This window comes from Anser cygnoides, chromosome 6, assembly GCF_040182565.1.
Source record: "Anser cygnoides isolate HZ-2024a breed goose chromosome 6, Taihu_goose_T2T_genome, whole genome shotgun sequence".
NCBI lineage: Eukaryota > Metazoa > Chordata > Aves > Anseriformes > Anatidae > Anser > Anser cygnoides.
Window position 1 is genome coordinate 11,529,480 of NC_089878.1, and position 14,684 is coordinate 11,544,163.

Consider the following 14,684-nt stretch of genomic DNA (forward strand, 5'->3'; position numbering starts at 1 on the left):
AGCATTCAGGTTGTCTTTTGGCATGTTCACTTTGGTGTTTTGTTTATCACTACAAAGTATTACCTTGGCTGAAAAGCATCAGCATTTGGGACAATTTAGGATAACTACAAACCAGTTACTGTCACTAACAATTTTTAAATAATAATTTAGAAACTAAAACATCCGTTCTTCCCCCTTGAAATACCACCTTGCATGACAATAGCATACTGCACACACAACCACCGAAGCCCCAAGAGGTGGAGCTTTGGGAAGAAGAAATAAAAAGGGAGCTCAGAGCAAGCTGCCAATTCCTTGTCAAATGAAGCAGAGTCAGAAATACTCCAGCTTGGCTTTGTAATCCATCACCACGAACTGCAGCACTTCCTCCCCAGATTAAAAAGACAGATTCAAAGCACCGGGGAAGGAGGCAAAAGGGAAGTCAAAGTCAAGTCAATGCCGTATCAGTTAGAAAATACCAATGAAGATGATGTGTATGTGGCGGTAGAGGCTGACAAGCTTTATGCCAGCAAGCGTCAAACATAGCCTCCCCTGGGATGTACCCTGGAAACTCAAGCCTGCCAGAGAGGATCAACACATGGTTGCCTTCCATTTTACTCTTTTTTTCTTTTAAAACAGATTTTTCACACATTTCAGCACCCCATTCAATGGGAATCAGCCTCACCAAACTGCTGATGTCACTGCATACACCATGGTGTTAAACAGATTATGAGATGCTTGCAAGATACCTTATGCTGCAAAGGAACACATTCCATCATGGTCTTCTCCCAGTCCTTAGAAAACTATCCTCTAGAGGAAGTACTTACCTGCATAGATAAAGTTGGTAGCAGGCACAAACTGAGTCTTACCAATTAAATAAAGTCATTAGGGACAAAGATTTGGAGCTTCTTCCACTAAAATGTTCATCATTTAAGGTCCTCCTCCTCCAAGCAAGGCAAGGTTTGTGCACGCTAATATCTCTTTGCTGGTTGCTGGCCAGGGGTCAAGCACACAGAAGTCACCAAACACACGGATTTAGAGGGCAGATTTCTTTTCCAAAGGAGAAGGGAAAAAACCTGATTCTCATGGCTCTTGTGGGTTGCCTAGTAGTAGTAAAACATTACTACAGAATACCACACAAATCCCCCCCAAACTAGAATATGGAGTTTCAGACAACAGCTGAACCCTAAATCAGTGGGAGAAAACTGAATAGCTTTAAAAGAGCAAAAAGCCACCAAGACTGACTATTTTATTTTTACTATTAATCCTGGTTTGACCCTTAAATGGGAAGTCAAAACCGATATTAAAGAACAGAGGAAACCAAAATATTTTAAAGCTGCTTTTTAAGGGGTAGGATTGGCCAGCATAGGATTAGTTTTACCACTAACAGAAAAAAAACAAACACTGAATTATAATTCAATTAAAAGGGAAGCAATAAAAGAGGGCGAGGGGCAATAAGGAACGTCACTTGCAAGTTTAAGGAGCACTGAGCTTTTGCTCCAATCTCACCTGCTGAAGCCATGCTGTAAATTCTGTTGGACCTCAGAATGAAGCAGTCCCTTGAGGGAGGTGTTTAGAGGCAGAAACACCGACAGAAAAGGCTGAAAGCCTGCAATGCCTTTTGCAGGACTGCTCCATTATTTCAGCGAGCAGTAGACAGGTAGGGCAGAATTATGCTGACATACAGAAAAAGAAATTTGGGGTGCCACCGGAGTGCTTTGACTGGCTCTTTTCACTGACAGCCACAGCATGACTAGCAAATACCAACCCAGAGAAACGCGAGCTCTTCGTCGGACACATGGCTGATACTATGTCGTGCTTCAGCCTACTTTAAAGTCCTTGCTCTCTCCAAGCCACACGTGTGCGCAGACATGAGGTTGCTACTGGGCGAAGAGTCCTGGCAAAAAGCATCCTTCTTCCCTTATTCCCTGAATACAACATTACATGTTGTACGATATTCAAATATGAGAACAGATTAGTGGTAGTGGAACAGTAAGCATCACTTAGGACTAAATATTTTGTTGTACGGTGCTTTGTGTTAGATATGCACGTCTTTCAGGATTGTCTTCTCATTTTAGGAGGAATCTGAATTAAGAAAGATGTGACATTTTTATAGGCAAGAAATTAACAGAAGCCTAATCAGCCTCTAAGACAAGAAAATGTAAACCAAGCACCCAGCTACCGACCCCTTCCCTTGCTTCTTTTAAAGCATGCAGATTTATCCTCATTATGGGATTCGAAACAGCACTCGCTCTGCTTAGTAATGTCATCTTTGTGCCATTTGCAGACAAACCCAATGCTTGCTAGAACAGGCACCAAAAGAGACACGTTCTTGCAGTCTGAAGGTTAAACTGGATTAATTTAGAAAACCTGAAAATTGATACACTATAATTTAACATGTGCTCAACATGTGTGCTCAGCAGCAACTGAAATGAAATATCTTAAACATTATCAAACGTTACATCATTAAATATAAATTAGATGGAAACAGGGGAAAGCTAAAAATTGACTAGGAGTTCAGATACTCTAAATGGCTAATATGTCCATTTTTCACCTGAAGCCCTCTCCAATACAGTTTTGCTATTAAGCAAAACCTAAAGAAAGGTAATCAATTCCAACTAAAAAGCACTTATCCTGGAATGACTGTGCGTAAGGCACTTCAAACCACTGGCTGGCTGCCAAAGCCCAGACAACAGCTATCAATGTTTCTGACTATCACAGGAGCACAAGGGGCCATGCATAATTGACTAGAAGATGGGCTAAAACTGTGCCCAATCAGTGTGTGATCAAAAACGCGTGGAATATTCAGCGCCACTTGATTACATGGAGGCACGTCCTTTCACTCTCCTCATGAAATCTCTTCAAGGTCCAGAGTACTGTAATAAGATCATTACTGTCAAGCGGTACGAATCGCAGGCAATGAGTCTTGGGATAGGAAGTCATACTTCACAAGCTCCTCTGGTCTTTTTTTTTTTTTTTTTTTTTTTGTATTTTACTGCGTGTTGAGGCAGCAAGGCGACGAGGTGACAGATAATGATCACATCACTGTGTGGCAACTAGAAAGGCACTTTTAAGAAAGAGCACAGAGAAATCAGCTTAAGAGAAACTCAAACTTTTTTTTTTTTGCTTTTTTTTTTCCCCTGAAAAATTAAATAGAATTAAACTGTGCAGTATTCTCCTTTCATGAATTGTGATTTAATGTCATTGAATTTAATCATTTGATAGATTTTCATATTACACCAAAGCCTATTACCTCACAGACAAACGGCCAATTTCCTCCATCTCATACTCACAAAAGAAACCTTTATTAATTTTTTTTTTTTTGGGGGGTGGGGGGAAGTGGTGGAAAATGTCAATGATGAGGTCTGTTGAAGTTTTCTTTTTACCTACTCCTTTCACTGGAGTTGCACACTACATGCAATGCATAACATCCCTCAGAAGTAGCCTATCTCTATAAAGAGAAAGGTGGAGGGACTGAAAACAGTAGATTAAAGCACAGAGTATAAAACAAACATGCAGCAAGTTAACTGCTAACATCTCATGCACAGCATGTGTATCTGCACTATAGACTACAGACGGAAAGAAAGTATTTGCTCACAGAGTTTGACAGCTAATTTAAGGCAAACATTTGATTAAAACTTGAAAAAACAACATGGGTTTGAAATGACTGACCGGTCAGGAGCTGGAAATAAAAGGAGGTCTACATTACCGTTAAGGGTTGTCTTGCAAATAAATGTGTGACACTGACACCACATAGCATAAAAACTGGAATTGCTCCAGTTCTGCTTTTTTCCAAATGGTTAAGGCTGCTGTGACTGCATGACAATCTGTGTCTACAGCAAAGCAAATCCCACACCACAGCTCCCGCCTGGCACCTCACTTTCAGGAACCCACCCTCCAGTGCTGGTTTGTACCTTTCCAACACACACCATTTGGAGACTCCTCCTGAGGGCAAGACGCGATGCCAGGCTCCACACGGCCCAGCACGTCGTGCTGCACCAACGCACGGCAACGACACGCTCCATGACAGCACAAGAACCGGGGGTGCACAACGATTGTGAGCACACAGAGCTGCCACTGCGAGGCGGGGTCCAGGGCAGGTTGAATATGCCCAGCTCACCCCAACCTACCCCTGAAAACCACCGTGTGTGGAGACTAACATCCGTTACTGCACAGAAGTGAGAAACACTTCATGGGCTAGGCAGTTCCTCGGGCCTAGCGCAAGGAGGCTGAGTACACAAGGCGTACTTGAGGGCACTCCATGCTCAGACCAGGTCTTAGCCCTACCAGCATGCTGAGTAGCACTGTATATTCCTCAGTGCTTATCCGTAACTGACTAAATCACCTGCGTTTTAGTTCTATTAGTTTTATTTAGTTCTATTTATTATTTAACAGATGACTAACTTCTGAATTTTAGATTCTGTTGTATGTGTGCTCCTTGATTCCTAGTTCTTCGTAGCATAATGCCAAAAGCATGTTTCATACACCTAGGGCTAGATCAGACCCACTGACTACATCCCCCCTTGAATTCCAGGTTTGAGATATACATGGCCAACCTCTGCAATCAAGCCATTGTCATTAATTTCATGTTACATGCTATAAACAAAAAAGCATGCCTGCAATATACCCTGTGCCTTCTAAGGCAAACTTCAATTTAACAAAGAATTCTGTGGAGAATCAGAGCACACTAAGGGCCACCACAGATCACAGCATGAGGTCCATCTAGTCTGCCATGCTTTAATCAGCAGCTAGTAGGGGATATCTATAGAAAAGAACCGCATATATACAGTAATATGCACCCTGATATACCTTCCATAGCAGTATGCAGTTTGGGGACATCCTGGGGGAGGCTGTAATCTTCATTTTAATAGACCTTCAGGTATTTTTCTTTATCATATTTGTCTGATCTAGTACAGATGGTAGTTCTGTTTTAGCTGCTTAAGGTCCTCTGAATGAAATTGCTTAGGACTTCCAAACAAGCTGATGAACCCAAATGCACAGAAAGCTGAGGACAACAAATTTTTCATAAACTAAATCTTTCTTCCATACCGAAATAGCCTGTTCAGTTAAATTGAAACACCTTGGCTCAAGACTTCATGTATTGTGGTGATCTGGAGATAAGTTATATTTAATACAATGAATGCATAATCATCTTGGTTTATATTTTTTAGGAATTTTAACTTAGGTATATAGATTAATAATGAAATTACATAGTCTTACTCTCTAGAAAAATAGGCAAATAGCTTTTAGAATAAACACTTAAGTAACAAAATGGGACTAACTACTGGAACAGTATTAATATCTTACAAGTACTTCTTGGCATATTGTAAAACACCATCTTGTGAACATCAGGAACCTTTTTCCTAATCAAGATCTCCGTCTCAGGCTGACAGCATAGCTCTAAGAGACACGCTCATTACCTGAAGCCTAAAACACTAAGGTGTCACTTGGTTTCTTTCACTTATAAAGCTACTTAAAACTTCTTTTCCAGAGAAACCAAGACATAACACAGTGCAGCACTTACACTGAGGATACACAGTATAAGGATACCTCTGTCATCACAACGTAGCACACCTACTGCACTGAGAGTGGGGCCATTTTTCATTGAAATGTAGGGAAAAAAAAAAGCTTTATCTGTCTCCGGATATCCAGATACACTAGTGCGTGCAACCTCCACCAGTTCATTCTGGGCCTCATCCTTTCCAGAATCCTCTTTTCTGCTGACCACCACTGCGCCACTTCTCCTTTCAAGCAGGTAGGCGGAACATGCAGCCTCTTCCGACCCTGAGCTAGCAGCAGTTTTAAAAAGAAGAAGGAATCTTTCAACTTGTTTAGCCTGCAATGAAGTAGGTTAAAACAATAGATGAGCTTCACCTCCCTTGTCTTTCACTCCTCAGCATCAACATAAATGTCTTTCAGCAGCAAACCTTTCATGTCAGATAGGCTGTGACGACTAAGGCTGAAGGTTTCCCAACAAGTGACCTTTATGCCTTGGTTGAAAGTAAGTCTCTGAAGATTCGGTCTAGATTTTATTAATTTCTGCCCTCCTGTTTCTCAGGTGTACAGCAATTGTCCAGTGCTGTATCTCCTACGAGGCAGTGAATGAAGTTACTGATGAACAGTGGAATAACAACTAAAGGATGTTTTGACACTGAATAGGTGGTAACCTCTGAGACAGCCGCCGTACGCTTAAATCAAAACAAGCTTTTGGCATTACAGACAACACATATGATTACATCCTGTTGATTAAGTTCCCATGTAGACAGAGAAAGAAAATGCAGTTAGATATTGTGCTGGTTTTTGCTTCATTTTTTAATACTAAATAAAACCAACACTGCAGTCAAAATGCCCCTTTTGTATCAATCTCACTTCAAATACTGCAGAACAGCATTCTTTCTGAAAACTATGGAACATTTACTTCATAAACTTCAGGCACTTAAGAGACCAGAAATAGAAACAAATTGCTCTCACCAACCGTGCATCACGAGATGCATATAAATATAGGACTGAAAGCTACTACTGCCGTGCATGACACGGGTCTGCACTTTTATTTTTTTTTTGCGAGGATAAAATCTTGTTAAGATATCACTAAGTGCAGTGTAACTGCAAAAAAACCAGGCATGAAAACAATTAAGGAACAACTGATCTCCTCTGCTGACTTGTCCGCAGTCTTGACCCTGGGCTGCTGCTACCAGCACAGGCTGAGCACTCAGGTGAGGTGCCGGGCGGGCTGTGCAGCCGGCATGGACCGACAGCTACCTTACTAACAGCTTCTGAATTGACCTAGCTTTAATTAACATTCATATGTCCACATGTAGGCCACTGGAATATTTGGAGAGTAAAGGTGAGAACTCCCCCTTAATGCCATACAGCAGTAAAGTTTTAGTTCATTTTCATGTTTACCCATCTCAGTGTCTCCAGACAAGTATCAAAAACATTCCTTCTTACTGAAATAACACTTCCATGAACACCTCCGTATCTACTCCTATTGCACACTGGGTTGTAATCATTGATATATAATTTACAGGAACCAGGTAAAATAACTAGGATGACAAGATTACCAGGAGTAACTTTTGTGGAGTTCCTACAAGGCAACATCTATTTACTTGTACAACCTCAGCAGTATACTTAATTACCCTTTAACAGACTGGAAAGAGCTTTTACTTGAAGTTTTGGTGGCAGCATTACTTGAAGCAATGCAATCCATCTAACAGATTTGTTCCAAAGGTTACAAACTCTTTAATAGGTGAGTAGCTTTGCCCTCATCGCAGCTGCAGGTCAAGATACTACGTCTCACATCTTCCTTCCAGAGAACAGGGAGTGACGATGCTGTGACTTTTTGTGCTGGAAAGGTTTCTGAACATGCTGTCCTCTGACAACGTTAGAAGGTTTCTTCCAGACCATAAAAAGCCAGGAAAAAAAATAAAGAGCACAAAGTAAAATATATATTCCTTTGTCATGGTTCTTAATTCAACGGATTATAAATAAATATTAGCATTAACAATGCCAAGTTCAGCTGTCAAATGAAGAATCTACTCTCCCACAAACACTGCAGCTCATTGTTTTCATCTGTTCCATGCAGCAGGTCTCAGAGGTGTCTCCACTAAATTTCCAGAACTCCCAACTAACACTTTTGTATACACGGATAGAGATATTTCCATTTAGCTCAGTGTAACCACAGCACACTGAATAGAACTCTGCACCCAAGGGAAGTATGTTAAAATTGTCTGGAGAAGACTATGCACTGACCTGTTTACAGAGCCAAGCATATTTAAATCAGTTCCACAAATAACACCAGCAGGTAAATCATGGGGAAACTTGAAGGATTAGACTAAGGAAAGCTTAGGGTGAGAAGCTGCAGGTAAAATGCACAGTTTTTTTTTTTTTTTTCATGCATCATATACTACACAGTCAGTTAACTGCTATATTGCTTTCAATTTACACAAAATGTCAATTTTTCAGCTGTTATACAGTTTCCAGATACAAACACTAAGACCTGCATTTCCCTATTTTGCTTTGCCATTCTGGTTTTGGAATGCCTGAAAAAGGACAAGTCGTCCTGTGAATAAAGTGCTGTCTCCCTTGGCTTTTTGCACATTGTCTTACCTTCCTGGACTCAAGTCCCCACTGAACTGACAAACTAGATGAAAGCAGTGAAGTTTTTTGCTTATTGCTGAAAGTACAAAGGTCCAACTAAGCCCTATTTTTGCAGCCACAGAAAACAAATAAACATATTTTCATTTCAAATGCAACTATCTCATTTTCTATGCTCCCTGAGATTCAGACAACAAGAATGAATTCAGCGTTGTAAAACATGGTAGAGAAGAACACAAGCTTTTCAAATACATATATTAATTCACCATAGGAAAACAAAACCCACAATTTATCAGTAAACTTGGGTTCATCCTAAGCTACCAGCCAGGAAGTGTACACCTCGGGGATAGGGCTAGACTGCAGGGATCAGAGAAGCACAGGGAAAAACAATCACTTCTACAAGGGGCAGAGAACAAACCATCTTTGTGTTAAGAAAACAGCTCTAAAAAGAAACATAAAAGGACTCTCCTTGTCCTTCACATGTTCTTTAGAAACCAGCGATAAAGAAGAATGTGGAACATGGATTTGCAGAGAAAATACAGTTTGGAAAGTTTACCAAGCCATTAATCACATTTATTACTCCACCATCAATTCCTCTTTCTCAGGCTACGTCCGCACAAAGGGGAACACCAAGCTATACTTATTTTGCCTACACTGCTGGGAAAGAACTTAAATTAAGAGCACCCCGCCTGCAGCTGATTTGGATCTGCCTGACTCAAGGAACATGTTCACCCATCTGACCCGTCTGACACCCGTCTGACACAGTCAGACGGCACCTACAACAGATTGAAAAGTTGGCCCCATTGGCCAGAGCTCTAATCATGGAAACACTTGCAAAGTATTGATCATCCAGACTTGATGATACCATGCCTTGAGCTTTCTATAGCTCTTGAAATGGGCTTTCTGCAGCTCTGACATGGATTGAAAGCGGGCAGGTTGAAGCTGCCATAGCCATGAAGTCTTAAAAAACAGATCCTAACAGGAGTAAGAAAAATAAAACATTGGCAAATATGTTTCTGTGAAGAGTACTTACAGGAAAGCTTTTCATTTTTTCTACTTGTTTTCAAGCTGAAAAACGTTCCTATTATCACTGGCTGTTCCATATCTGCGGTAGCACAAGGGTACCAAAACAGACCGGGCTCTGAGAAGCTATTCCTCTTTGAAACACAGCACTGTACAATCCTGCTCTGAGCAAGTATAGACAGCATGGTGGGAAAAACACTGTTGGTTTCTGGCACCTTGCCTAATGTAAGCATTCCTGCTGTTACCCTCAAAAACAGAGGATTTTTTTTCAGTGACAAGTCTTGTATAGAGAAATAAAAAACCCTTCTCTCTGGTTTTCATTGCACTTGGGAAAATTTCACAAGAACCTGATTTTCCAAAATATGAGTTGAATTTTAATTTTCACCCAACTGCAGCACAGCTGCTTTAACATTCTTGTTGCTGCAACCTCCCTCCTAGAAAACCAGTAGGAAGAGAAATAAAGTAACGTGAAAGAATCAATCCCAGAAAGAGAGGGCTGTGCATCTGCACATAGCATGGAGAAAGATTCGGCATGGGCTTTGCAGAAGGGTATAAAAGAGATGAGCATCAGTCCTTGGAGTGGCTAATACCACCCTGGGCACGCTAGTGTCCATCATCGTGATACCTGAATACTTGGGCAGAGGTCAATGATCAAAGCAGGCACGTTCAAGAATAAAAAAAGACTGAGAAATGTAGCAAAATTGCTACAGTTGGCTGAAGACCAGGTTTGAACCTGACGGAACCTCACTGAAACTCACTGCTACAGACAGAAATGCAGGAACCCAGAAGTTCTGTTTGAAAGCTGACACTTGGAACATGCCTGGGCTCAAAGGAAAGCAACATAAAAACTAGAATTACCCAAAGTCATTTAACTCTGGCCCACCATAACCGCCTGATAACACCAGGCAGGTAACACCAGCAGAATCCTCCTCCTCCTCTTCACAATGAGCTCAGGACTTCCAGAACAAAGGAAAGAAGGAAGATGTAGCTCTTCCACAATTATCAACACAGCTTTCTGTACCCCATGTTCACTGTCACCCGCCTTATCTCAGAAACTTGATCAGAGTTGCTAAGGCTAAGCATGCATCTCTCAGAACATCGTCCTTACACTGTTTAATTTGGATCAGTCTGCAAAACTGCAGTAATCCAGACAAACACCTAGGACGGTTTAAATCTATGCCTACTGCAAGTGTGGAGGAAAAAAAAAAAATCAACATGGAAATCTGCCAGGTCACTGGGGAGATTTCTAGATAAGCATGGAAGAAAAGAGAAACTCAGCCTTTCCTGAGAAAAGCCTGAATTACTGACCTGAAAACTACTGCACATCACGAGACAGTCATGAAAATGTTACTTTCCCCACCTTGGAGAAAAACATGTAACTACCTGAAGCACCTGACTACCCTGCCCTAGCAGCAGGCTGGCTTGTGACACAGGTTGTCCTGGGACTGGAAGTATTCCCATTGCTCAGCATCACTGCAACCTCAAAGAGATCAACACTACCACTATGGTCAACAACAAAGTCTACCAAACATGACTCTTGGCCTGCACTAACATGAGCACTCACAGAACAAAACAACAAAACCACCTCTCCTTCCTTTGTTAGTCTTTATAGAAAGTACTTTACGGACATCTACAACATGTACTTGTTTTTCTGAGACACCCTTCTTCTCAAGGGGCAGGGAGCTCAAGCAGGTGTCATTGCTTCTCCTTCGCTGTTGGCAGATAAGGCTGGTTGTCCTAACCATCTCCTCCAACCTTGCTACGAATTCAAAGGCCAGGAAGATTAGTCACCTGTTGAACGTGCCCCAGAGTTCCTCTCAAACATGGCTGTGTATACAGCTGTAATTATATTCTTGTGGCCATCAGTAGTTTTTCACTGGGTTGTGCTCTGAGATACTTCAAAGATAAAAGAATTTAATAACTGCTGTGGCCCACCCAAGACAGCTTAAAACCACTCAGGCAACTGTGAACCCCAAAGGGTGCCCATGGCAGAAGACATGCAGCATGATAGGGCAGGTCAACAAAAGCTAATGTGCTAACGTCAAGATAGAAAGGCTGTAATAGCAGATGTCGGCACTCACGGCTACTTTTAAGAACCGCCCATGTAAGATTTGGTGTTGCTCATCAGTTAGTCCTTGCCCTTCTCAAATCATGTTTATCCCATTTATATGAAGTGAGGCAGTTTTGTAAAGTTATTGTAAAAGGATTTCAGACCAGCATGTTAAGATGCTGGAAGAGAAGGAGAAGAGCAAGAGAAAACAGACAGATAAAGGAGCCCCGTACTCCTCACTCCAATCAGAAGAGGGATTTCAGGGCAAGGTGCACAACAACTGCAAATTCCCGACTGCTTGCTGTGCTTCAAAAGTCTCCCTGCAGACCAGGACCACACAGGCTCAGGCTCCAGTGACTTGTGAAAATAAGCTCACCAGGAGAAAGAAAACATACATGCATTAACTACTTAGAAAGAGATTTTCAAAGGCTTTTGATACCCAGCTGGTCTTGATTCATATTGACTTCCACAAAATACGCGTGGACAAATGGTGAGTGCTCTGAAAAATCCCCTCTGTAACTTGCCACTGAGGTATGAAAATAAGTGGTGTAAAGGGGATTGTTTAAAAAAAAGGATAAATTAAAAATGGAAGTTTAAAATAAAATTTGGCTGCAGGCCATAGCTAGGGGGGGAAACTAACAGCAAAGATAGTTAAATGACTGGAAAGAGAACACAACAGGAGCTATTATGAAAAAGGCTGATTTTTTTTTTTAAAAAAAGATTTGTATAGATAGCTGAGAAATAAATTCTGTATGTGATAGAAGTGCAATCGGGAAATTAAATAAATGGAAAACAAGGATGACGAAGTAGTAGTTAACATGCCCCTTCTCAGTTGTATACTATTATCACATCTATTTTTAATGCCTCTTCAGCTGTCTGCAATTGTCATCCTTTTCTCAGAACTTGTTCCAACACTCTTTGATACTGAATTAGCTGTTTTTTTTTATTTTTTTACTCTCCAATGCTTACAACCACATCTTTTTCTTACTTAACACTCCCCTTTTTCCAACAAGGTTATTCCATTGTCTCCCTTTTTCATCTCTCCTATATGTTGACTCCCCAGTTTCTAAGCTTTCCAACTACCCTTGTTCATCTTTTTTCTGGAGCTCTTTTGGCTGAATCCTAGCATGTTTCTTTTCTTCTTTTCTAAAGATACAAGCATGTTTTATATCATATCTGGCCACTGTACACATTGTTACTCCTTCAGAAAGGCATTGAACAGCTATAGCAGTGCTCATGTTGGAAATAGTAAGCTAAACTAAGGGAAAAAAAGAAGTTCTTTTTGGCTTTTGCTTTCTGGTTCTTATAAAAGAACCCAAACATTTAAACTCTCCCCTTTCCTTTTTATCCTCAAATAACATAATCTTTCCCTGAGCAGCTGAATATTCAAACAATAAGGGGCATCAGAAGCATTCACGATTCTAGAGCACAAGATGTGTCTAAGCAGAAGAGGTAACACTAGATTTAATAACACTGAGAAAATATACAAATTCTAACGTGATGTATAGGCTGAGTGAATCTGACTTCTTTCTTTTTAAACCTTACAAGTATGCCTGTACCTTACCTTTACCACTAATGATGCTCCATATCAGCCTGGGGAGACTTTTTTAATTAAAAAAATTGGTTCCAAACATGTTTCAGACAGCAGAATTCACTGTCATGTGACATCTCATATCACTGAGCTTCATCATTAGAAGATCCGTCTTTAATTTATCTGTTTAAATATAATTTTGTTTAACTTCTGTATGCAAAACCAACAACACAGTTGGGTTGTACTTAACAATGCCCTTTGGAACAAATGACAAAATATTATCTAAATTCAGACCTTCCAGTAAGCTTACCTTCAGCTGTGCCTGAGATACCATCAGCTTTGAAATTGCTGGTGCTTTTCTTCCTGCGATGCTTCTTTCTGTTGGCATGAGGTGAAGGAGGCGGATCAAGTTTGGGGCTGGTTGTACTAGATATACTTGGGCTTGAACACACAGAATCTCCTAACCCGGTATCTGCAGTTTGGGGAAAAAAAAAAAAGGAAAAATACTGCATCATTTAAATTAATGATTCTAGAATCCAAGATATAACCCCTTACTGTCTGTTAGCAGCTAACCTCTTGAGCTCATTGGCTTCCAATGACTACAGGAGAGCCTCTAACAATATCCATTACTTTTGCAAAAAGGTACAAATACGCAACTTGGAAATTGCTTTATTACTGTCAGTTGCTCTTTCTTAAAAAAATCTTACTAACCCTCAAAGTTACTCATGTAGTGCTAGGACAGTTTAATACAAAATGGTACAGACACCACAACAACCACTCTACGCTCACTATCTGCTTTTGTTTAATATTAGAGACAGACACACGTAGATGAGGTGGTAGAAGTAATCAAGGTGGAAAAACAACTCTCTTCTTCCATGTGTGCATCTCACATATGCCTGGTACAATTAATATTGTGCGGTAACAGGTCACTTATTACATGCTCCCAACAAGCAAAAAAACCCACGTTCAGTAGCTTGTTTAGTTTCCCACTGTATTTTCTATGGTAGCACAACATAGCACAGTTTTAAGTCCTAACGACCAAGTAATTTTCACCCATCCCCATGAAGTAGCCCATAAAACCAAATAAAAATAAAAGGCTGATGATTCCCCTTGCTCATAAGCAGAGACCCGCAGTCCACTCCGTGGCCCATGTAATGGCTGGCAGTAATACACTATAATAATACCTTCTGAGTAGCACAAAGTAAAATCCCTCCTCTCTAGGGCCACAGCATGCCCCAGGACAAACTTGCTGTCCAATAACCAAGGAGTTTTCATCCACGCAGACCAACCGAGCTCTCTGTTGGATCTCGGTGCAAAGGACTGTAACAGGCACCAGCAGACTTCCCCCAGGCTGAGGACAGACAGATCAGTGGATCAAGCACTCCCTGCCACTCTGCTTGATATCAAAGTGACAAAGGAAGCAAAGGCCAACTCAGACAGGTCGTGCATTTTTAATAAACAACGAACCAATCTTCTCATTTCTTTGCTAGCATAAAACCCAAAAGGAGCACATCAACTGATATGCACTGGAACTGTGATCCTCAGCATCTCTTACCCCCTAAGAAGTGAAAAAAAAAATCTCAAAACCCACATGTATCTTGATATGAACCAAAAGGATATTAAGGTAGAGTTCTCCTCTGTCCTCCCACTGGGTGGCTGGGACCCAGAAAGACGGAGGAGAACGGGACAGGTAAATGACTGGTTGAGGGGGTAGTGTCCAGACCAGGGATTTGGGTATTTCAATCTCGGTCAGTCCTTTGAGAAGCTGGGTATGTGGGCTGATGAGCGCCTCCGACTCAGCAAGTGGGGCACAAGTGTGTTGGGGAGCAAGCTCTCTGGACTGGTTACCAGGGCTTTAAACTAGGTTTGATGGGGGAAGGGAGGGGAGCTACAAGTGACAGAGAAGGGCTGGGGGAAGTTGTCACTGCTGTCACTGTTGAAGGCAGAAGGGAAGCACCTCTGACTTGTCCCATAGGATTGTCTGAGGGCTCCTCAGAGATGGTAATGATC

General features: G+C 41.2%; 1 protein-coding gene across 11 annotated transcripts in view; it reads right to left on the reverse strand.

The window, feature by feature from the left end:
* The window catches only part of AGAP1 (ArfGAP with GTPase domain, ankyrin repeat and PH domain 1), a 376,948-nt gene that overhangs the window by 83,823 nt on the left and 278,441 nt on the right, over positions 1-14,684 (reverse strand). For 10 of the 11 annotated variants that reach the window (XM_066999590.1, XM_066999587.1, XM_066999584.1 and 7 more), the window contains one exon: positions 12,985-13,146. In XM_066999590.1, the coding sequence (XP_066855691.1) occupies positions 12,985-13,146 (162 nt within the window). Of the gene's footprint in view, positions 1-6,490; positions 7,369-12,984; positions 13,147-14,684 lie in introns of those variants that run through there. The other variant, XM_066999582.1, reaches the window with a different exon arrangement.